Source organism: Rana temporaria, chromosome 1, assembly GCF_905171775.1.
Source record: "Rana temporaria chromosome 1, aRanTem1.1, whole genome shotgun sequence".
In the NCBI taxonomy this organism is placed as follows: domain Eukaryota; kingdom Metazoa; phylum Chordata; class Amphibia; order Anura; family Ranidae; genus Rana; species Rana temporaria.
The window spans coordinates 372,983,269-373,008,948 of record NC_053489.1 but is presented as its reverse complement, the minus strand read 5'-3'; the positions used below and the strand labels follow the sequence as shown (position 1 = coordinate 373,008,948).

At 44.7% G+C, this 25,680-nt stretch overlaps 1 protein-coding gene and 2 long non-coding RNA genes across 4 annotated transcripts in view; 2 read left to right on the top strand and 1 right to left on the bottom strand.

Annotated features, from left to right (window-relative positions):
- Nucleotides 1-800: 800 nt before the first annotated feature.
- CREB3L3 (cAMP responsive element binding protein 3 like 3) overlaps nucleotides 801-25,680 on the top strand; it is a 543,910-nt gene continuing 519,030 nt past the window's right edge. The window contains exons 1-2 of the mRNA XM_040322512.1: nucleotides 801-941; nucleotides 1,019-1,253. Of these exons, the coding sequence (XP_040178446.1) occupies nucleotides 837-941; nucleotides 1,019-1,253 (340 nt within the window). The 5' untranslated portion in view covers nucleotides 801-836. The remainder of the gene's footprint in view (nucleotides 942-1,018; nucleotides 1,254-25,680) is intronic.
- Nucleotides 15,321-16,939, bottom strand: LOC120911061. The gene is made up of 4 exons (XR_005741861.1): nucleotides 16,865-16,939; nucleotides 16,643-16,771; nucleotides 15,591-15,822; nucleotides 15,321-15,360 (listed from the first exon to the last, which is right to left on the bottom strand). It is a non-coding gene; the product is annotated as an uncharacterized LOC120911061 (long non-coding RNA).
- Nucleotides 17,156-18,358, top strand: LOC120911072. Of its 2 annotated transcripts, none has more exons than XR_005741878.1 (3): nucleotides 17,156-17,325; nucleotides 17,863-18,095; nucleotides 18,319-18,358. It is a non-coding gene; the product is annotated as an uncharacterized LOC120911072 (long non-coding RNA). The 2 variants fall into 2 exon arrangements; XR_005741872.1 differs by having other exon boundaries at nucleotides 17,158-17,303.

Here is a 25,680-nt window from a genome sequence, read left to right as displayed (position 1 = left end):
TCATCTCTATCGTCGTGAGCCAGCGTTGGCTGATTCGCTCCCCAGGCCCCCGATGGCACAGGAGAGCCTGGAGAAGCACCGGATGGCGGCGGGAGGGGGAGTCCCCTCCCGCTGCCTATAAGAACGATCAAGCGGTGGAACTGCTGCTTTTATCATTCTTATCGTGCAGAGAATTTCCGGCTGAAGACGGTGATATCTGAATGATGCCTGTAGCTGCGGTAGTGGTAAAAGCCGTAAGCAGTTTTAAATTACTTTTTTCCTATAGAAATGTCATTTTGTGCAGGGACATACTATAGACACCCAGCAGATACGATATTTAAAAAAAAAATTTTTTTTTTTTCATTTTAAGCATCATTAAAATCACTGCTCCCGAAAAAACGGCCGTTTTAAAAACTTTTTTTGCATTGATACATGTTCCCTGGGGCAGGACACGGGTTCCCAAACCCTTTTTAGGACACTAACTTGCATATTAGCACTTTTGATTTCGAACGTTCGAGTCCTATAGACTTCAATGGGGTTCTAAAGTTTGCGCGAACGTTCGGTCCGTTTGAAGGTTCTGATGCGAACCGAACCGGGGGGTGTTCGGCTCATCCCTAGTCCTGTGTATTTTTAGAAAACAAATTTGATTGCAGTCTACTGGTTACCAAATACAACCATAACTGATTTTCCTATTAAAGTCAAAGACTGCAAACAGAAAATATGCATTCGCTCACAGTAAGGTTTTTTTGGGTCAGTTTCTCATGTGCCAGATGTTGTCAAGTTGTCCTGATCCATTCCAATTAAATACTCTCTACTTTTTCTAAACACAGGAGTTAAATGAATATAATCAGGGTGGCATGCAGAGTTTGGAACTTCTAGATCTATTGTTTGACTGCCAGGATGGCATTCTTCGCCATGAATATTCACCTGCTGAGTCCATCTGGGCTGCCTCAGGGACAAATGTGAGTATTTCAACAACTGTTTTATTGGTATATTGAATTCATTTTTTTATTTACATATCACATTTCTTTTTATATAGATCTCAACACAGGAGAATGAAGCATTTGTGTCTCCATTACTGTTGCCAACTGACTCTCCCTTGGATTCAAACCTTTGGTCACCAGCAGCCAGTGATAGTGGAATATCTGAAGATGCACACTCAGATCACCAGAACAGTCCATTCCAATACCAGTTCGTAGACGCTTGTTATGTGACATCTAATTTGAGAGACTTCCCAGAACCAGATCTTTGTATGAATCTAGGAGATCATGCAGGTATGTAACCTCAAAGACAAAGTTACATTTTTGGGTTTGTTTTTGTTAAGATATACTTAAAGGTGATTAAAAAGCTTTAACGTGTAGCACTTTACTTTATAATTGCTTTTGTAATTATACAGGCAATTGATTTCCTATAGTGACACTTATTTTTTTTTAGTGAAAACAAATTTGGAAATATATGGTTTCATTGAGTGATGACAGCTCACTGAAAGCAGGAGGAAACAGTACAAATTAAAGCAACACTTGAAACTGTCACAATATTAAAAATACACAGGGATATCATAGACTTGTGGATTACTATCAGCTGTCTTCAAGGGGTAGACAATGGTAAACCAAAAAGCTGTTGAAGGCAAGTCCACTATAACCCTGCCCCTAACCATCATGCCTCAATTGATTTGCTAGTGTCCTAGTCGGTTGGATTATTATTTTTTTCTCTCCTATCAACATTCAACAAACTTAAAGGATGTTCCTCTACTTACAATTTTTATTAAGCTTCTTGAGCTGATCACTACACTGCAACTATCAAGGTCTAATTTTTGGTACTGTCTTGGAGGCTGTACCTGGACTCTGCTAGACCAAATATTACAGGGCCTGCCAGACCCTTGGACACTGGGCTCTGCTTCTGGTGCTCCCCATTCGCCTGGTGTACAGCCTTTGTTGTGAACTAATCTCGACGACTCACTCTGTGAGTAAGCCCATGGATGGGGAAAAGATACACTATATTACCAAAAGTATTGGGAAGTCTGCCTTTACATGTATATGAACTTTAATGGCATCCCAGTCTTAGTCTGGAGGGTTCAATATTGAGTTTCCCCACCCTTTGCAGCTATAACAGCTTCAGCTCTTCTGGGAAGGTTGTCCACAAGGTTTAGGACTGTCTCGATGGGAATGTTTGACCATTCTTCCAGAAGCGCATTTGTGAGGTCAGACACAGATGTGGACGAGAAGGCCTGGCTCGCATTCTACGCTCAAATTCATACCAAAGGTGTTATATCGGGTTGAGGTCAGGACAGTCAAGTTCCTCCACCCCCAATTCGCTCATCCATGTCTTTATGAACCTTGCTTTGTGCGAGGGGGGGATTATGGTGTGGGGTTGTTTTTTCAGGGGTTGACTCCTTAGTTCCAGTGAAGGCTAGACCAAGACTAAGGCGCCGGCATACCAAGAAATTTTTGGACAATTTCATGCTTCCAACTTTGTGTGAACAGTGCAGTTACCAGTGCACAAAACAAGGTCCATAAAGACATGGATGAGTGAGTTTAAGGTGGAGGAACTTGACTGGCCTGCAAAGAGTCCCTACCTCAACCCGAGAGAACACCTTTGGGATAATTCAGAGTGGAGACTGTGAGCCAGGCCTTCTCATCCACATCAGTGCCTGACCTCACAAATGCACTTCTGGAAGAATGGTCAAACATTCCCATAGACACACTCCTAAACCTTCCTAGAAGACTTAAAGCTGTTTTAGGTGCAAAGGGTGGGCCAACTCAAAATTGAACCCTATGGACTAAGACTGATGCCGCGTACACACGATAATTTTTCGGCATGTAGAAAAAACAAAGTTTTTCCAACTTCATCATTAAAACGACGTTGCCCACACACCATCGTTTTAAAAAAATGCTCTAGCAAAGCGCGGTGATGTACAACACGTACAACGGCACTATAAAGGGGTAGTTCCATGCAGATGACGCCACCCTTGGGGCTGCTTTAGCTGATTCAGTGTTAGTAAAAGACGATTCACGCTTTTCTGTCTGTAACAGCGTAATGAATGTGCTTACTCCATTACGAATGGTAGTTTTACCAGAACGAGCGCTCCCATCTCATAACTTGCTTCTGAGCATGCGCAGGTTTTTAACGTCGTTTTAGCCCACACACGATAATTTTTTTACAACCCGAAAGACGACATCGTTTAAAACGTTGTTAAAAAATGCAGCTAAATTTTTTTTGGTCGTTTTTCAGAACCTGAAAAATGATGTGAAGCCCACACATGATCATTTTAACTGACATTTTTTAAAATGTCATTATCACAAAATTATCATGTGTACGCGGCATGAGATGCCTTTAAAGTTCATGTGTGTGTAAAGGCAGGTGTCCCAATTCTTTTGATAATATAGTGTATAGTGGAATTTGTCCTTCAACACTGGGCTCTGCATTATGATGCTTTCCAGACCTTTGAACACTGTGTCAATACCAGACAGCTTTTCAGTTTTAGAGTAGTAGTACAACGTATTGTGTCTATGTGGTGATCACAGGCATAATCCAGCCCACTGACTCAAGAGGCCCAACGCTCAGTGTCCTGTTTTCCTGAGTGACACGGTCATATCTCAGGATCCACCATAGCCCAGACTCACCACATCCTGGCCCGGATTCTTAAAGCACTTACGCCGACGTATCTACTGATACGCCGCGTAAGTGCACGGATGCGCCGTCGTATCTCTGCGCCTAATTCTGCAAGTAAGATACGCCTGAAATTTGGCTTCATACGACCGACGTAAGTTTCCTACGCCGTCGTATCTTAGGCACATATTTACGCTGGCCACAAGGGGCGCTTCCATTGATTTACGCGCCGAATATGAAAATGACCGAGATACGCAGATTCACAAACGTACTTGCACCCGCAGTAGTATACGCCGTTTACGTAAGGCGTACGTCCGGCGTAAAGTTATTCCACCTATAGGAGGCGCATCCCATGCAAAAGGAGGCGCATCCCATGCAAAGGTATGGACGACGGAACAGCCATCGTATTTTACGTCGTTTACGTAAGTTGTACATGAATGGGGCTGGGCGTAGGTTACAATCACGTCGTAGGCATTGAGCTGTCGTATCTTAGGGAGTAAATTCGACGTGATTCTGAGCATGCGCGCGCGAATGCGCCGTTCGTTCGGCCCATCATTTGCATGGGGTCAAGCTTCATTTAAATGGATCACGCCCACTTCCTTCCTACTTTGAATTAGGCGGGCTTACGCCGAACAATTTATGTTACGCCGGCGCAACGTTGGGAGCGAGTGCTTTGTGAATACTGTTCTTGCCTCTCAATGTTAAGTCGGCATATCGTATATGAGATGCACTACACCCGCACAAATATACGCCGCTCTACCTGAATCCGGGCTCCTGTTGCCAGGCAGTGCTGCAGTGTACTCCTTCCTTTTTCACCTTGAATTGGTCCTGTTTTCAGTTAGTGCCTGATTTAAAGCTCATAAGCTCTATGACCAGGGCTCGTCATAGGGTTTCCTATATGCCTCACTAGGTCCCTCAGCCTGTACCGGTGATAATCAACATAAACATCTGCACTACAGTACGTACTATCTTAATTGGGATACCTTAATCACAGCAGCTACCAAAGATATGCATACAATACTACGACCAATCACAATCGCATCATATGGGTATAATTCATCAAGTTTAGTTATGCACTTTATGATTTAATTTGCACTTTAATACTGCTTCTTTCATAGTTATTTTAGCCTGTATCTGGTCCGCGTGCTCTAACTGACATTTGACTGGTATTTGACTGCACGCTTTCTGTCTGAACCAACCTGTAACTATTATTGACCACCTTCGCTGCCTGGCTTGATTTCTTGCCTTTTTATTCATCACGTCTCTATCTGTTGCCTCGACTGACAACTTGCCTGTTTGCTGACCATGTCTCTGGTCAGTAAACAGGCAATTTGATATACCAGTTTCTGTAACCTCTGTGGAAATCTGTATCTCCCTGTACCACAGGACCCCTTTTACATTTACCATTTGCCAGAGGCGTTACTATGGGGGTGCGGGGAGGCGGGCCGCACTGGGTGACACCCGCCAGAGGGGTGACACCGGGGCTGCCCGCCACCCACCGCTACACATTGTACTTCTGCTTGCAGAGCTGCAGCGGAGCGGTGTGAGCAGGGCACCAAGCCATGTGGGGGAGGCTGCCTGTAATACTCCCCCGTCTTAAGCTGTCCCTCGGATCTCCAATGTCTGGAGGCAGCCGGAGTTGGTGGGCGGAGCTAGGGGTGTGGCTGCCTCCTCCACTCCTCCCACAGGCTCGTTCACTCTGACTGATCCTACAGCTGAAGAAGAAGGAAACGAGGACACAGCAGCCAGAGTGTCTACATCTCCAGGCATGCTGTAAGTTGCTGCACATGTCACTACATAGAGTCCTAACCTGGCTCCATACCACTGCAACCTACCCTATGCCACCTCAGCCTGCTCTATGCCACCGCAAACCTGCTCTATACCAACCAAGCCTGCTCTATACCACCCCAGCCTGCCCTTTATCGCCCCAAAACCACCCTATACTTTAATTTACAGGGACCACTTGGGGGGGCGCCTCGAAAACCGTGCGCTGCCTGCAGGGCACTGGGCAGAATAGACAGGAGGGGGATGACACCATGTTTTGCCGCACCAGGTGGCACCAACCCTAGTGACGCCACTGCCATTTGCTTAGCCTCTAGTGCTCTCTGTCCAGAGAATATAGTATTGTGCAATAAGTCCTAGGGACAACCAAGTATCCTGGCCTGTTTGCCTTAAGCGAATGGGAGCTGCTATAAGTGAAGCTATTCTAGCCAGCCATTTTCTCTGACCTCTGTACAAGAAGCATTCAAGAAGAATTCTCACAATTGTACTTCCCCTTGTATATATGATACATGCATGCATATTTTTAGCCTTCAATTGCATAACTTTACATTTACCAAAATGGAACCTCATTTGCCACATAGTTGCCCAGCTAAGCAGTGCATTGAGATTGGCTTCTAAGTTGGAGACACCCTTCAAGGATGTTATTTCACTGCATAGCTTGGTGTCATCTGCAAGACGGTAATGGTACTTTTAATCCCAGACCGTAGATCATTTGCAAATATGTTAAAAATTAAGAGTTCCAGCCAGTGCTGTATTTTGGCCTAGCTTGACAAGGCACAGGCCTAGGGCGGCACTTTGCGGGGGCAAAAAAGCAGCTCCCCCTCCCTCCTCCCGAGTGTAACGTTAAGCCGGATATTATTTGAGAGTTAGGATCTCAACTGCGGAGACTACTCAGTTTCGGACCCAGGTTTCACTCTCTTGTGTGCAGAGAGTTTGGAATCCTACCATCACAGTCTCAGTCAAGAAACATGGCGCATATTCCTTCATAGGCGCCAGTGAAAACTCAAAGTCCAGGTAGAACTGATACTAGTTAAATGCGGAAGTAGCCGAGCATGCGTGGCATGTAAATAACCTTAACGGCAAAGTCCTCAAAGTAATAGGTATTATATGTGCACAAAATAACATTTGAGAAGGAGGAACATAGGCATGCAAGACTTCCGTTTACAATTGGTGACTTAGAATGTAGAAATCATGGCAGGATACTTATTAGAAGTACCAAACATAGAAAGACTATGGCTGCAGCAATTCCTGGTATAGTTAGCATACATAATTAGCAGGCAGGGCAGTTCATAGGATAGCAATGCATAACAACATCAGGGTACTTGCGATACTGAAGTGAATGATGCAGGCATAAGGTCAGGCTCCAAGGGTCCAGACGGGTAAGGCTGGTGAAGCAGGCAGTGAAGACTCCTGGTCCAGGTCAGGAAGCTGAAGTTCAAAGCAGGTGCGTCTGGATACCCAACCGACAGAGGCGTTGTGTCAGCCAAAATAAAGGAACACTTCCTGGTTAGTGCTAGGAGCTTAAATAGGCCGCCCACCAACTTAACAGGAAGTCACAGGCTAATTAGAAAGAAGGAAGTAACTATAGTAGAACTTCAAGTGAGAGACTCTTCAGGAAGAAGGTTTGGGAAGGAAGTAACGGATGAGAGTTAACTGGGAAAGAAGCACAATTGTATTTAGTGCAAAATTGTTCGTGAGACGTTACACCGAGTCATCCTACTCACTTTATTCCATATATGTATTATTTTGTCTATTCCTATAGTTAGCTAGTCTATTAAAACTCTCATAATGTTACTGTTGATAGCACAATAATATAAGGTTACAAACACACTGCTTAGTAAAACAACGTCTTATTTATTTCCCAAGAAAATAGGAAAATGCTAACATGAAAACACCAACAGAAAATATTATAGAGCATATAACAAAAGAACATCAAAGATACTTATCGCAAGGCTGTCCTCTAGGTATTGTCTCGTCAGCTGGGCTCAAAATGGTAAGAGAGAGCCATGAGGCTCAGAGAAGCAAGAGAGAGCCAAAAGAGTTTGATTTCCCTTCTTTGTGCACTTTTACACTGCATTCAGACCCACTCGTAACCACACCCCCTGTCCAATGAGATATTGCCATGAGGCAGTCCATTTAATATATTATATTTCTGTCTTTCCTGCTGTATTGGCCTCTAGGGGCTGGGGCAGTATTCATCCCTGGATCATCGCTATGTGACCCAGGTCATCTTCAGTGATGGCAAGCCCTGATCCTCTGTAACAGGGCATTTGAATTAGCATCTCTTCAGGGGGTCTACCTCTATTACTATGCCTCCTCCTGTGATGAATTCCCATTCATGATTCCTTGTTAATTGGGTCAACTTGCAACCTAAACCTTTTCCACTTGGCTATATCAACCAGGAAATTAAACTTCAGAAATACGATATTAAAGAGGAAGTAAATCCTCTAAAATCAATAAAAAAAACACCTGCAAAAGAAAGGCATAATGAGCTAGTATGCATAGCATACTAGCTCATTATGTGGCACTTACCCAAGGGGTTGTAAAGGTTCGTTTTTTATTTTCTAAATAGGTTCCTTTAAGCTAGTGCATTGTTGGTTCACTTACCTTTTCCTTCGATTTCCCTTCTAAATGTTTTTTTTCTTTGTCAAAATTTCTCACTTCCTGTTCCTCCTCAGTAAGCTGTTCTGGCTGACTATCCACCACTAACTTACCGCTTACCGAGGAGAAACAGGAAGTGAAAAATTCAGACAAAGAAAAAAAACATTTAGAAGGGAAATTTAAGGAAAAGGTAAGTGAACCAACAATGCACTAGCTTAACCGCTTGCTCACCACCCTATATACGTCTACAAGGCGGTCGCTTAACTCTGGGAGGACGTCCATGGACGTCCTCACAGAATCGCCCTCCTGCGCGCCCCATGGGGCGCGCACACGAGAATATCCGTGACCAGCGGGTCCTCCGGACCCGGCGCATCACGGATCACGGTAAATCGCCGCTGATAGCGGCGGTTTACCACGTGATCGCTCCGTCCAATGACGGAGCGATCACTTGTAAACAAACCGGCGTCATGTGATGACGCCGGTTCCTCCCTCCCCTCTCTGTACCGAACGGTACAGTGTGAGAGGAGAGGGGAGAGAGCAGATGCAGCACGAGTGCTGTGGGCTGGATCTGTGACAAATGCAGTCACAGATCCAGCCAGCCATCCATCCCTGCCCCAAACTAATACTACTCTACTGTGCAATACTCTGCGATACACCACAATACTCTGCAATACCCCACAGTACTCTGCAATACCCCACACTACTCTTCAATACCCCACAATACTCTGCAATACCCCACAATACACTGCAATACCCCACAATACCCCTGCAACGTCACCTATGGGGATTTTTAAGTAGCAAAGTTTGGTGCCATTCCACGAGCGTGTGCAATTTTGAAGGGTGACATGTTGGGTATCTATTTACTCGGCGTAACTTCATCTTTCACATTATGCAAAAGAATGAAGAAAAAATACTAAATTTGCTCAATTTTATAACAGAAACAAAGAAAAATTCATTTTTTTACAGAATTTTTAGTCTTTTTTCTCTTATAGCGCAAAAAATAAAAAAAACAACGGTGATTAAATACCACCAAAAGAAAGCTCTATTTGTGTGAAAAAAAGGACAAAAATTTAATTTGGGTACAATGTTGTATGACTGAGTAATTGTCATTCAAATTGTGAGATCACAGAAAGCTGAAAATTGGTCTGGTTATTAAGTGGGTTTACGTGCCTGGTGGTCAAAATAAAAAACGCACTTTTACAACCCCTTTAAATTGAAGCCCACAAAGTGTTGCTTGTTCCCCTCCACCACCGCCACCATGTCCCCTCGGAGCTTCTTCCTGTTATCGCCGCTCCGGCGCTGTGATTGGCCAGAGCGGCGATGACGTCACTCCGACGCATGCGCACCGGACCGGCAGATCCCAGCGCATGCGCCGAAGTATGGCATTAACCCTGGATTGTCCCATTCACAAAAATGGCACACTCAGTGCGCCTGCGCCCTTGTCTATGGCGTGCATGCACTACAGTATAGACATCGGTGCCTGTTTTTGTGAAAATATCTCCTTAACCGTGTAGGTTAAGGAGATATTTCTTGAACCTACAGGTAAGCCTTAATCTAGGCTTACCTGTAGGTGCAAGTTGTGTGGTTTGGTTTACAACCACTTTAAACCATGTTGCCTTACAACATATGCAGCTTTGCGCTTAAAGGGTGCATATAACCATTCTTCAGACACATGGGTAAGCCATACTCACCCATATTACTAACCTAAAATACACATATGTCACACTATACCCAGGGGCGGACTGACCATTCAGTCACTCGGGCACTGCCCGAGGGCCCCATGCCACTAGGGGGCCCCATCAGGATTGCCAGGCTCAGTAAAACCAGGGACAGTATGTCAAAATCTTGTTTTTTTTTAGATCTGTCCCTGATATGTCCAAAAACGACATGCTTTTGATGTGAAAATCCCGAGATTTTAGCTGCACTGCCCCCTGGCGTGGTGGCCATCTGTAAGCCCAGGGGCCCCATAATCTTCTATTGCCCGGGGGCCCCATGAGTTGTCAGTCCGCCCCTGACTATACCATAACATAAATCAAACCATTACCAGAATATATGCATGTATATGTGACCCATCAAATTGCGCATCCCGCTCCAAAACTCCTATAACTCTTTACTGTAGATAAGGGTTGGGATTAGGCAGGCTTGCTCACAATGGCCTTTCCTACCACAATTTTGGCACATCAGGGCTCTGAATTGGCAGCAAAGCCTTTAAGGCCTCGTACACACGATAGGTTAACCAGAGGACAACGGTCTGATGGACCGTTTTCATCGGTCAAAACCGATCGTGTGTGGGCCCCATAGGTTATTTAACCATAGGTTTAAAAAAAGCCAACTTGCTTTAAATTTAACCTATGGATTCCTAACCGATAGGACAAAACCGATCGTTAGTAGGCACGACCATCGGTTAAAAATCCATGCATGCTCAGAATCAAGTCGACGCATGCTTGGAAGCATTAAACTTCTTTTTTTTCAGCACGTCGTTGTGTTTTACGTCACCGCGTTCTGACACGATCGGTTATTTAACCTATGGTGTGAAGGCGTGACTGACCATCAGTCAGCTTCATCGGTTAACCAATGACAACGGTCCTTCAGACCGTTCTCATCGGATGGACTGATCATGTGTACGAGGCTTTACTTGAACGAGGAGACCTTACCGTCAATTTGTCCCTAAACTAGCTTAGATAAATGTGAGACCTTCCTATATAAATTTAAAAGGGGCGAGTATAGCCTCTTTTAGAATGGTTGTAGAAATGGTAAGATGTGCCAACATCCCAATTTAGTATGTAAAACAGGGAGACCTAGTTGCAGAGATATCATTGGCTGCTTGAAACCAATTGACATCAAACTCATAGGTCAAAGGGAGCAGGGGGATGGGGGTTTTTTTTTGGGGACTTTCACGGCACTGATAGGAGACGGTATAAAAGGATAACAATATTTATTGAACATAAAACAGTTACAGTAAAATGGCATTTAGGGACAGGCCCCACATTGCACATCAGAAAGCAAAAACCAACTGTGTCAAATAAAGGAAGCCAGTGACCTTGACCGGTTTCGCGGTTATACCGCTTCTTCAGGAGGGATGTTCTAAAGGATATTCATAAGACATGTAAATGAACAAGCAAAAAATAAGGTATATAAACATTTTGTTAAAGACACAGCAGCAAGTTACTTAAGGGAGAAAAAACTCACCCAGATTGGTCACAATGATCAAGCGCAGGGCCTGGTTAATGCCTTCCTTGGCGCATGGAGGGGGATTTTGGTTAGAACGGGCTCTGATAAGGTGAAAGGTATAATCAGTATAATATGATTAATATGAAAGATATTTTGGTGAGGTTGGACACCAGGTGCTAAGTGAAAAAATGTGCAAGGTAGGGGGGGGGGGGTTGCCTGTGATGTGGTGGGATGGGAAGTGAAGGAGTGGAGGGGAAAACAAGAAAATGTGTGTATAATGAGTGGGGCTGGGGAGACAGGGTGAAAATAAAGGGAACACATGTGCGGGGGGGAAGGAACATATAAGGAGAGGAGAGGGAGGAGAGGGAGTAGTGATAAGAAAAGGGGGGAGGGGGGGAAAGGGGCAAAGGGGAAAAAAGGGGGGATGGATGAAACATCCACAGGAAAGAGGAACCATGGAAAGGGGGTGGGGAGGGAAAGAGAGGGGAGGGGAATAAAAAAGGGGAAGGAATGAAAAGGGTAGGAAAGGGAAAAGAGAAAAATGAGGAACAAAGTAAAATAAAATGAAGAAGGAAAATATAAGGACAAGGAAGAAGGGGGGGGAGGGGTTGAAGGGGACACGGAATAAATAAAAGGTAGATGAGAAGGTAATGGGAAGGAAAAAGGGAGAGAGAAGGGGAAGGGGGGACAAGGAAAAAAGAAACAAGAGGAGAAGGGGAAGGGGGACATATGCCAAAAAATTAGGAATTATATAGAAGGAGGGGGGAGGGGGGGCTTTCCGGTGGTAGAGTGGAAAGAGGGAGCAGAAATAGGGAAGGCTCAAGGTGAAGTGATAGACAAGAAGGGGAGGGGGGGAGGGGAGAAAAACAGGAGAAAAAGTGAGGATGAAGGGAACCAATCACCGCAAAAGATAAATCAAGGTTGAGAGACCGCAGGGGCTCCTTACCATAAGGATAGTGAAAAACCTTAAAATTACTGGGGCACAGGAGGGCGGATGGATTCAGCCAGAAAGATGGTAAGTATATTTCAGGGTTAAGACCATATCTGGCGCTTAGTCTGACTGAAAGAAAGTCAAGAGGAAAAAGCTGAGAATGGAGGCTTAAAATGTAGCTGCATTAAGAAAGGGGATAAGGACAGTGTGGTTAGGCACTGATCCAGCTTACCATGATAATATCAAATCGCCGTATGTCCCCAGGGAGAGCATCCGTGCTATCTCACATTGACAGCTGATTCAGCTGTTTATGTAAGAATCCCTGGGCAGCGTCTGACGTCACCTGATTGCGACGCCGACACCGTCCAACGTCCCACCAACCCACACACGTGGGTGTGCAGGCGTGCAGCCTCGGACCCAATGGCAAAGCGCCAGGTCAGAAGCTGCAAACAAGGAGCCGAGATTGGTGCTCCTTGCTGGGGACGACACATTATGCGCCAATGAATGAAGGGGGGGGGCCAGGCAAAGAGCCTGATCAACCAATCAGGGCAGCTGAACTCCGGGAACGTGCTGCTGTGGATAAACAAATACAGGAGACATTTATAATCGCAATTTAAACAATAATGAGTAAACAGTACAATGTATATATACATATAGGGGAGCATCGTCACCTAATCATACTTATATTGCAATGGGAGAGCTGAGTGCTTATAAACACTGAATTAGAAATTGAAGATTGCGCTTAGCTAAAATCATATAGATTAAATGTAATCAGCCTGATTAGGGTGACAAATAGAGCAGGAAGCTACCGAAAACCTCTTTATGAGGAGATATGGTGATAACATCAGAAGAGGGATGGGAAGGGATGGGGGGGAGGGGGGAAACAATTGGAAAAGGGAAAGGAAGGGAAAGAAACGAACGGGAGCTAGGAAAAACTAAAGGACAAAGAGGGGGAAAGAAGGAAGGGAGGGGAGGGGGGGAGGGGGGAAGAAAAACACATAGGCATTATCGCAGAAAGGATTTATATGAGTTCATTTCATTTAACCCTGGGAATACCATAGCGTTAAGGTGTTCAATCCAAATGCACTCTTTTTGTAGAATACTTTTGTCCCAATCACCCCCACGTGGATGTGGGGGGATCACTTCCAAAATAAAAAAACGCACAACTGAGAGGTCGTAACGGTGATAAAGTCCGATATGACGTCCCACTGTCGTGAGTTTACCAACATCTGAATCGTATAGGTGGTCGCCCATACGTTGGCGGAATTCTCTAATAGTCTTGCCTATATAGAAGGCTCCACAAATACAGGTCATAAGGTAAATAACCCCTCTCGTGCCACAGTTGGCAGAAAAGGGGGGGCAAAAGTTCTCGCCGTTGGGTAGAATGAAGCGTTCGCCTTCCAGAACCCAAGGGCATCGTGGACAGTTGCCACACTGGTAAGTGCCCCTGGGTGTTGGTCTGACCACGCGTTCAGTAACATAGTGACTCTGTGTTAGTCGGTCTCGTAATGAATTGGCACGACGAAACACCATCTCAGGATGTCCTTTGACATATTTTTGCAGGGTATTGTCCTCAGTGAGGATATGCCAGTGTCCTTGTAGAATGTTACGCAACTCATTGTGATGAGCTGAGTAAGTTGTTATAAACCATACTGATTCATGAGTACTTTTTAATTTGTTTTTAGAGGTGTCATACAGCAGGGAGTGCCTAGGTCGGAGGCACGCCCTGTTGTAGGCCTTTTTAAGGTTAGTGTGGGCATAGCCCCGAGCGAGGAGGCGTTCCCGTAGTGCATCAGCTTGTGTTTTAAAATCTGTAGATAACGTAGAGTTCCTGCATAAGCGCAGGTACTGAGCAAAAGGAATGCTTCGGATAAGTGGTTTTGGATGGGCGCTGGAGGCATATAGTAAAGTATTTCCTGCCGTGGGTTTTCTGTAAAGGTCAGTGTGTGGTGTACCATCTGTTTGCCTGATGACAACCAGGTCCAAAAAGGGGACCTGGTTCTCATCAAACACAACAGTGAACCTAAGATTAAATTCATGATGAAAAGAATTTTCCCAAATGGGGTTATTGCGCAGCTCAAAAGGAAAGAGGTAATACCATGTAATAAAAAGGTTGTGTTTATTCACATGTTAACCACTTAAGCCCCGGACCATATTGCTGCCTAAAGACCCAAGGTGTTTTTACAGTTTGGGACTGCGTCGCTTTAACAGACAATTGCGCGGTCGTGCGACGTGGCTCCCAAACAAAATTGGCGTCCTTTTTCCCCCACAAATAGAGCTTTCTTTTGGTGGTATTTGATCACCTCGGCGGTTTTTATTTTTTGCGCTATAAACAAAAATAGAGCGACAATTTTGAAAAAAATGCAATATTTTTTACTTTTTGCTATAATAAATATCCCCCAAAAACATATATAAAACATTTTTTTTCCTCAGTTTAGGGCGATATGTATTCTTGTACCTATTTTTGGTAAAAAAAATCGCAATAAGCGTTTATCGATTGGTTTGCGCAAAATTTATAGCGTTTACAAAATAGGGAATAGTTTTATTGCATTTTTATTAATTTTTTTTTTTTTACTACTAATGGCGGCGATCAGTGATTTTTTTCGTGACTGCGACATTATGGCGGACACTTCGGACAATTTTGACACATTTTTGGGACCATTGTCATTTTCACAGCAAAAAATGCATTTAAATTACATTCTTTATTGTGAAAATGACAGTTGCAGTTTGGGAGTTAACCACAGGTGGCGCTGTAGGATTTGGTGTACACTGTGTGTGTGTTTACAACTGTAGGGTGGTGTGGCTGTAGGAATGACGTCATCGATCGAGTCTCCCTATGTAAGGGATCACTCGATCGATGCAGCGCCATAGTAAAGCACGGGGAAGCCGTGTTTACACACGGCTCTCCCCGTTCTTCAGCTCCGGGGAGCGATCGCGACGGAGCGGCTAAAAACAAATAGCCGCGCCGTCGTCCCGGATCGCTCCCCGAGGGGACCCGACCGCCGCAAGTCGCGGGGGGGGTCCCGATCGGACCCCCGACCCACGTCTAGGCAGGGACGTACAGGTACGTACAGGTACGTGCGGCGGTCGGGGTTAAAAAGTGGACAAAAATTGGGTAGCATAAATGGATGGAGCATGAGTTGTATCAAGTACACAAACAGCGTTTACATAAATGTATAACAAGCAGTACACAAACAATGTTTATACAGTCAAAAATGTGCATTGTAGTAAAAACAATCTAACGAACGTTTCGACCTTTGAAGGTCTTCTTCAGAGAGTTTGTGTGGCTGGAAAGGAACATATAGTGGTTAGACATCTCATGATCATAGTTTAGGTAATAAGATACATTGTTGGATTTACAAAAAGCCCTTTGGCTAGAGGAGCAGTGTGCAAAAGGATGTAATGAAAGCAAAAAGTCAAAAAATTAAGCAAATTCGTGTGCAACATTGCAAACAAAAGTATCTTAAATACATTTTTTAATTTTTAATTTTTAGTTTTTAATTATTAATTCCTTTACCTTGATGATGTGTCTCAATGATGTGCTGCAGTCCAAACGGCAGCATCAGGCGGTCTAATAAGGATAGCTTTCATCCCAGGCAGAAAAGACAGCTGTCCACATACTGTGAAACACCCCGCTCAACACCACAAGAGGTCACCCCCAAAAATTATGGGGCCAAGATGGAATGACCATATAGAAACCAGGAGGGGTAGGGGAACGTCGGTGGAACGAGGAGGTTTAATAAAGAAGCCTGTAAACAGAATAGTAAAATTGATATTCTGGATGTCTACATACATATGTAGTGGCACGAGTTATTAAAAAGTTATTGGGGCTCTGAGGTGAGAAGTGACGGTGAATGTAGATAACCGTCACAGGCTATAATGAAAAGAAGTGCTCAAGAGTACTAAGATAAGATAATAATCTCTAGAATACGGAAACAAAGGTCTCCCCAAGGACAAAAGGAGAATGAAGAAAAACATAAAAGGGAAAGGGAAAAAGAAAAAAGAGGGTGAGAGGGAAGAAAAAAATGAGGAGTGAAGGAAATGGGGGTGATGGGAGTAGATTGAAGTGAAGTGAGGGGAGAAGTGAGAGGTAGTGAAAAGGAATGAAAAAACAGTGGAGATGACGGTGAGTAATTGAAGTGAATGACCTAGGGAGGCACAAATAAACATGTATCAGCCGCAAGAATGCGGAAGTGAGAATTAGCTGATAGGAAAACACAAATGTAAAACAAAGAGACGGGAGAAAGGAAAATGAGAAGGACAAGGAGGGAAAATTAAAAAGTGAGGGGTGAAGGTACAGAAACAAGAAGTGAAAAGTAGGCAACGGTGTGGGGAAATGGACTGGGGAAAGAGGAGAATGGGGGGTGATAGTGCAGAAAAAGAATTATATAAACTAAAGCAAAAAGGATGGGAATGGAGACAAGTGAAGACACATGGGGAACGGAAAATGCAGGATATATTGAAGTGAGGGCAGCTGGGCAAAATAAAACAGTGAATGGCAAACACCTGATGATAAAAACGCATCAAGAATAAGGGTGAGTGGGGGGGGGGGGGGGGGGAGAGCTGTACCTTTGAATTGTAGAGATTCAGTTGGGAATTAAAAGAAACTAAAAGACTTCCTGAGCAGAGATCACTGGTGTCAGATACAAAAGCTGCTGGGATATAAATAGCAGCAGCAAGCAGACAAGGTGATTCCTTCTAAAATATAAGAGTAAAAAGGGTAATTTTTGGAATGAAACCAGAGAAGCCAAAAAGTTTGGCCAGAAAAAGGATGTAAAAAATAAAACTCACCTATAGCATAGAGGCCACCAATATGCTAGTAGTTGGAAGTACCAAGCAAGATCCTTCCAAACCAGCAGGTAAGGCTAGAATAAATAGAGTGCATCTAGCCTAATTGTAGGGAATGAAGAAACAAGTACCACCTGTGGAGAGGGGAGGGGGGGGAAAGAACGAGTACCACCTGAGGGGGCTGCGGTCGATCCGCCCCTCTGCCTAATCAAGCACAACGTTCCACACCCACTCTGGTGGGTCAGGGTCCCAAAAAAAAAAAGTCGCCATCATGTGGGGAATTGCTATAGCGCAACGGAAAAAAAAAATAATAAACATGCATCAGCCGCAAGAATGCGGAAGTGAGAATTAGCTGATAGGAAAACACAAATGTAAAACAAAGAGACGGGAGAAAGGAAAATGAGAAGGACAAGGAGGGAAAATGAAAAAGTGAGGGGTGAAGGTACAGAAACAAGAAGTGAAAAGTAGGCAACGGTGTGGGGAAATGGACTGGGGAAAGAGGAGAATGGGGGGTCTCTTTGTTTTACATTTGTGTTTTCCTATCAGCTAATTCTCACTTCCGCATTCTTGCGGCTGATGCATGTTTATTTGTGCCTCCCTAGGTCATTCACTTCAATTACTCACCGTCATCTCCACTGTTTTTTCATTCCTTTTCACTACCTCTCACTTCTCCCCTCACTTCACTTCAATCTACTCCCATCACCCCCATTTCCTTCACTCCTCATTTTTTTCTTCCCTCTCACCCTCTTTTTTCTTTTTCCCTTTCCCTTTTATGTTTTTCTTCATTCTCCTTTTGTCCTTGGGGAGACCTTTGTTTCCGTATTCTAGAGATTATTGTCTTATCTTAGTACTCTTGAGCACTTCTTTTCATTATAGCCTGTGACGGTTATCTACATTCACCGTCACTTCTCACCTCAGAGCCCCAATAACTTTTTAATAACTCGTGCCACTACATATGTATGTAGACATCCAGAATATCAATTTTACTATTCTGTTTACAGGCTTCTTTATTAAACCTCCTCGTTCCACCGACGTTCCCCTACCCCTCCTGGTTTCTATATGGTCATTCCATCTTGGCCCCATAATTTTTGGGGGGTGACCTCTTGTGGTGTTGAGCGGGGTGTTTCACAGTATGTGGACAGCTGTCTTTTCTGCCTGGGATGGAAGCTATCCTTATTAGACCGCCTGATGCTGCCGTTTGGACTGCAGCACATCATTGAGACACATCATCAAGGTAAAGGAATTAATAATTAAAAACTAAAAATTAAAAAATGTATTTAAGATACTTTTGTTTGCAATGTTGCACACGAATTTGCTTAATTTTTTGACTTTTTGCTTTCATTACATCCTTTTGCACACTGCTCCTCTAGCCAAAGGGCTTTTTGTAAAACCAACAATGTATCTTATTACCTAAACTATGATCATGAGATGTCTTACCACTATATGTTCCTTTCCAGCCACACAAACTCTCTGAAGAAGACCTTCAAAGGTCGAAACGTTCGTTAGATTGTTTTTACTACAATGCACATTTTTGACTGTATAAACATTGTTTGTGTACTGCTTGTTATACATTTATGTAAACGCTGTTTGTGTACTTGATACAACTCATGCTCCATCCATTTATGCTACCCAATTTTTGTCCACTTTTTAACATGTGAATAAACACAACCTTTTTATTACATGGTATTACCTCTTTCCTTTTGAGCTGCGCAATAACCCCATTTGGGAAAATTATTTTCATCATTTTTATCGGGGTGAGCAGCCACATTCTCTCCACCATAGTGTCCTGTCTCTTTTCAAGATTAAATTCATTGACATTAAGCATTTGTACAAATTTAAGTAGGGACTCTCTCGAGCCTGTCCATATGATGAAGAGGTCATCAATGAACCTGTACCAAAGTAAGATCTTATCCATATATGTACTGAACATTTCACTTGCATTAAGAAACCATTCCCATCCACCCAAATATAGATTTGCGTAAGCTGGGGCACAGGAGGTGCCCATGGCTACGCCTTGGGTTTGTAAAAATAATTCGTCATTAAAGGTAAAATAATTTTTTTGTCAAAATAAACAATAATAACTGTAAGACAAAATCAACGAGGGGCCAGGAGGTATTTTCCTGCTCGTATAGAAATGAACCAGCCATCCTGACACCCTGCTCGTGGGGGATGCTCGAGTACAAAGCCTCGACATCCAAAGCCACGAGCAGGGCTTCAGGAGGGACTCGGGTCCCCTCAATGTGTTTCAACAGATCAGAGGTGTCTCTGATGTAGGACGGGAGACTGGTAACATGAGGCATCAAGAAAGCGTCCACGAATTTACTAGCATGGTCTGTGAGTGAGCCCATGCCCGAGACAATGGGTCGGCCTGGAGGTTTCTGTAAATTTTTATGTGTTTTAGGGAGGGCATAAAAAGTGGGGAGGCGGGGAAATTTCGGGATAAGATACTCTAAAGTGTCCTTGTCTATTAGGCCGTTGAAATAGACCTGGGTACAAATGGCCTTTAGTTCAGTAGAGAAGGAGGCAATTGAGGTAGAGGGGATACGACAGTACCAATGATGGTTGTTTAGTATAGATAGACACATGTCTTGATAAAACAGATGTGTCATTAGGACAATATTGCCCCCTTTATCGGATTGTTTAATCACGATATCGGTTTTTTTTTTGCAAAGTTTTAAGAGCTTTAATTTGGTTACTGATTAAGTTTGAGGTAACCTTCTGCCACTCCTGTCGTTTAAGGTCACGTATTGTGGCCTGTACAAAGGACCAGATCGAAGGACAGGTCATCAGATCCGGAAATCTCCGAGAGGGGAGATTAAAAGGTTTTCAGGGAGGTCGAGTGGAGGGTGGCTCCTGGGGTGGACTATATAAATGTTAAGTCCAACAATAACAACTTGAATCAATGACGTAACAGAAATAATGAGCAGGTCTGCCATCAGGGGGGTACAGGCAGTACACCTGTAAGGGGCCCGGATGTCCCCAGGGTCCCGGATGGCAACTCCCCTTTTTTATTTATTTTTTATTAAAAAAAAATGTAATATATTTTTATTTTATTTTTTATTAAAAGGCCCAGAGGTTCCCAGGGGCCCGGAGATCCCCAGGGCCCCGGATGACAACCCCCCCCCCTTTTATTTATAAAAAAAAAAAATTATATATTTTTTTTTTATTGTTATATATATATATATATATATATATATATATACTGTATATATTGTGACAGGGTACTTGGTTCCATGTATGTCAGTGAGAGGTTGGAAAGGTCAGCTTTCCCTGTCTTGGAAAGAGTTAAGCCTGGCCCAACAGGTAAACCTCCTCTCTCTCCCTATTAATTAGCCTACACCTGATAGAGACTGGGGACAGTGAGAGCTCAGTGTAAGATCCAGGCTGCGCTGGATGGACAGACTGGAGGCTGTCTGTATATCTGAGGAATAAGGTCTGTCAGAACCTATTGTTTATATCGAACTATCATTTTGTTTGTTTATACTGGAGGCCGGAATAGCGGCTCCAGTAACACATAGTGAGGGACACTACTGTTTAGTTAGCCTCCTAAGCTGGAGTAGGCCTTTTTGTTTGTATTATTTCTTTGGATGCAATAAAGCCGTATTTATTGCTATTTTGGTGACTTTGCTACGCTGCATTTATCTCTATTTCTGCCAAAAATCAAGCAACTTTGCCACAAGTGGTGTCAGAAGTGGGATGTTCGTTGTTGTCCCGGCCAATTTACAGTTACAGTGGCCTTAAAGGTACAGGACCCAGAAAATGGAAGATATTGTAAAAGCCCTGTTACAAGCTGCCTCTGTGCAGCAAGAGACTAATAGACAGGCTGCTGCCTCAGCTGCAGTGCAACAAGAGATTAATAGACAGGCCGCTGCAATGCAACAAGAGACTAATAGACAGGTATATAGATATGGTCCAGAAAAGATAGTTTCACCCAGAGAAAAAGGCACCTAATCCCAAATTGGTGTCACGGAAGCATGAATCAGACGTACAACAACGGATAAATAAAATAGGAAGGCTTTATTAAAAACCAAACAGCAAGGTTAAAGTCCAAACGGATGATCAAACAGTCAGCAGAGTCTTCCACCGGAGCCAGGGTCGATGGCCAGGAATGGGAGTCAGCCAAGCCGGAGCCTCGGCCGGCCAGACATGGGAATTACAGCCCTTCCTGGTCAGATCAGTGAGAGGCTTGGCCAGCATGGAGAAGTCCCTGATGAACTTCCGATAATAGTTGGCGAAGCCCAAAAAGCGCTGCAGGGAACGAAGACCACTGGGCTGGGGCCACTGTAATACTGCCGAAACCTTCTCAGGGTCCATGGAGAACCCCTCCGCGGAAATGATATAACCTAAGAAGGTTACCTGGGACCGGTGAAATTCGCATTTCTCAAGCTTACCGAAAAGCTTGTTCTCTCGTAACCGTTGTAACACTCGCTTGACATCCAGAATGTGGGCCTCTATGGATTCAGAGTATACCAAGATATCATCCAAATAGACCACCACACACTGCTGCAGCAGGTCACGGAAAACATTGTTGATAAATTCCTGAAAGACTGCAGGCGCATTGCACAACCCAAAGGGCATAACCAGGGATTCATAATGACCGGTCCTGGTGTTGAACGCGGTCTTCCACTCGTCACCAGCCTTGATCCTTACAAGGTTATATGCCGCCCTCAGGTCGAGTTTGGTAAAGACTGTGGCCCCCTTGAGGCGATCGAACAACTCGAAAATCAACGGAATCGGGTATGCATTCTTAATCATGATGCGATTTAGGCCCCTATAGTCGATGCAAGGCCTCAATTCTTCACCCTTCTTTTTTACAAAGAAAAATCCAGCCCCTGCCGGGGAAGAGGATTTGCGAATGTGCCCCCGGGAAAGCGCCTCCATCACGTACTCCTCCATGGCCTTATTCTCTGCAACCGACAGTGGATAGACCCTGCCACGAGGAGGAATGGTACCAGGTTGTAAATCTATGGCACAATCGTATGGGCGGTGCGGAGGTAGGAACCCAGCGCGCACCTTATCGAATACATCCCGGTACCCCTCGTATTCAGGAGGCAACACAGAGTCTGAGGAGGTACACAACAACTTGACAGGCCCATGGATGCAACTAGCCCCACACTGTGGTGACCACGAGAGGATCTCGGCAGATCTCCAATCGAAAGTCGGATTATGCTTCTGGAGCCAGGGGTACCCCAAGACCACCGAGTAGTGTGGAGACGAAATGACCTGAAGACAGGCTGACTCCCTGTGAACGGCCCCAATGGCTATCTCCACTGGAAGGGTCTCATGAGTCACCTGCGACGGCTGGAGGGGTCTGCCGTCTATCGCCTCGAGAACCAGCGGTGAAACTCGAGCCTGCAGAGAAATGGAGTTAGCGGCAGCAAATTTACTATCGATGAAAAATCCACCAGCACAAGAGTCCACCAACGCCTGGGTCGTCACCGAGCCCCCGACCCAGGAGAGAACAACGGTGATCAGTGGTTTATCAGCACGGGAAACCGGGGACGAAGAGACTCCACCCAAGATCTGCCCCCGACAGGAACTCAGGTGCGAGTGTTTCCCGGACGGTTCGGACATGACAACCGAAAATGCCCGCTGAGACCACAGTACATGCATCGGCCCTCGCGTCTCCGGGATGCCCTCTCCCCCTCGAACAGGCGAGCAAACCCCAGCTGCATGGGCTCACCCCCAGGCAAGTCAACCCCAGGAGGCGTGGGAGGAGAGGGAGGCACGGGTGGGACAGCAAACGTAGGCGCCAATCTGTTAGGAGGCCTCCGCAAGCTCTCCTTAAAGGAAGGTCTCTCCCTGAGTCTGTTATCAATCAATATCAGGAAAGAAATAAGAGCCTCGAGCTCCACTGGTAGGTCCTTAGCCGCAACCTCATCTTTTAAGGCATCCGAGAGACCACGGGAGAAAGCAGCGACCAGAGCCTCATTATTCCAGCCCACCTCTGCTGCCAGGGTACGAAACTCAATGGCGTATTCGGCTACTGATCTTGAACCCTGTCTGACGGACATAAGGAGCTTCGCAGCAGAGGCAGAGCGAGCCGGTACATCGAACACCTTCCGAAGAGAAGCAACAAAACCGGAAAACTCGGCAACCACCGGATTGTTGTTCTCCCATAGGGGGCTTGCCCAGGCCAAGGCCTTGTCCGAGAGCAGCGAGATCAGGAAGCCCACCTTCGATCTCTCAGTGAGAAAGGCATGTGGCAGCAACTCAAAATAAATGCCTCTCCCCCAAAGCGCTGCGGAAGGGGGGCAGAGCTGATCATACCCCGAGACACCGCAGGCGCAACAACAGGTGTCGAGGTAGACTCTGGCGCAACAACCGGAGCGGCAGTAGGAGCGGACCCAGGAGCTACAACCGGCCTATCGGCAATGGGAGCGAGATGAGCCATGCGTGCAAGCAGGGTTTGCAACGCCTGAGCGAACTGACCCAGTAGGTGATCCTGCTGATCCAGTCTGGCAACCAGCATGGGTAGCGAAGGTGGCCCTGTACCGTCAGTATTCATGGCTTGGTCCTAATGTCACGGAAGCATGAATCAGACGTACAACAACGGATAAATTAAATAGGAAGGCTTTATTAAAAACCAAACAGCAAGGTTAAAGTCCAAACGGATGATCAAACAGTCAGCAGAGTCTTCCACCGGAGCCAGGGTCGATGGCCAGGAATGGGAGTCAGCCAAGCCGGAGTCCGTGGTCAGAGAGAGGTGGTGAAACGAAGCCGGGGATCAGGAGCCAGAAGGATAGTCCAAACGAAGCCGGGGATCAGGAACCAGAAGGATAGTCCGAACGAAGCCGGGGATCAGGAGCCAGAAGGATAGTCCGTGAAAGCCGGGTTGGTAACCAAGATCAAGCAGCACAATCACAGGAGGGTGTAGACGAGGAGGACCAAGCAAGGGAATGCAGCAGCAGCCCTCATATATATATGCTGAGCATTCAGCTCCTCCCAGTGGGAAGGAGGAGCCGCAGGGTGTGGTAAGTTATAAGAACCCCAAGAAGCAAGATGGCTGCCAGCACATGTCAGTGATAAGAAGCCTGCAAGGAGGTAAGACCATGACAATAGGTAGAGAAAGTTTTTTCCAAAAAATAAATAAAAGGGGATAATTTGCGGTGCGTATTTTTGTAGGATGATAGTGATGAGAAAGCACAAATTCTTTGTTATAAAATTTACAAAAAATACTTTATTCATTTAGAGATACAAAATATACAAAACATTCTTAAAAATAAGTGGACAAACAGTTGTTGAATTGATTCTGTGGGTAACAGGAAACATCATTCAGTTGAAATAAAGATACAACTGGAGAGGAAATTGCATAGACCCTACATGTTTCGCGGACTTCCACTTCTTCAGGGGAGGGAGCGATATCCAATCAGAGTAAACAACTGAAAAAATATACAAAAATATTAACCAACGAAGTATGATACACAATCAGAGATATTGAGTAACATAGATCTGGGATGGCACAAAATCATAAAATGGTTCCAGTGTTTAAAAACACACAAAATCTTACCCGCAGGTTGCCCACAGTCGATGAATGCCACAGGGTCTCGCCAAGTATGGACTGGTCATGTGCGTGTTCCTGCAGATAGCAGGAAAAGTTTTATATTGACCACAAAAGGACAGTCAATAAAAGGTAAATGTGTGAGTGGGAGATTAATATATATTTGGAAACAAAAGCATAAATAGCTGTCCAAAAAGGATTGCTGAACGTTATAATTATTATTTAAAGAATAGCCATGGTGTTAATTAACATACAAATGGCCATTGACAATATTTGTTCCAAATAAAAAAGATAGAAAAAAAAAAAGGATAGAAAAAAAAAGGGCATATATTACTCACATAGGTTGCACTGTGAAAGGCTGAATAGCCGATAACATCAATAGATAAATGAGCTTCAGTGTTAATTCAGAGGAACCGTGCAGGTTTCATAAATTAGCTGTTTAAGAAATAACAGATGGCTACAATTACAAAAGTGTCCCCAGCCTCCAAACGGGACATCCATAGAAACAACCAAGATTAAACAAACGGATACAAATGTGTCAATGCAGACACATTGAACACAGAGTGATGAAAGATCGATTACTCATTAGTGAAACGATTGCTACAAAGAAGTTCACATACCTGCATGCGATCTGTATAAAGATCAGAGGTAGTGTCACAAAATCACATAACGTGGTATGATAAATGTATCTGACGCCAGAAAGAAATCAGCTAATTAGTCCTGAAGAGAACTAAAGGGATTACAAAACAAAAGAAATGTAGTTAAAAGAGGGTGGTTAGAGCCAGAGAAAGGGATCGTAGAAGTAGCCGAGTGGAGTTCATCTTACCTATGAAGCAAATATAATGCGAGTCCTCACTGAGCACATAGCCCATCGGCGCCCTGCACAAAGTGTGTAGCAGAGCGCCGTTAAAATAGGCCGTCCTAACCCGATGTGTGACGTAATTACATCACATGGGACCGGGTGGGCCAATCACAGCCAGAAACCCCAGCCCAATGCACATAGCGCAAACAGCCTGAATATCAGCCCGGACCGGCTTTGCAGGAATGACAGGTGGAATAGATCACGCATGCTGAGCTCAAAATTAGCATGGCTAATGTAACCCCATCAGCTAATAGTTGGATTCAGGCAATGTAAGTGCAGGAGCACAAACGGCATTTGGAGCATAGCCATCAGATGTGTTAAAGGAGCTGAGTCAGTACGACTGACATGGAAGGGAAGATCGCATGCTACAGTGCACGGGAGAGGGGGGGCTGCAAGTACGGGGAATCAGTATAAGGAGGCTAACACTGGTTCCCCGAGCGCCCTTGTGACCAATAA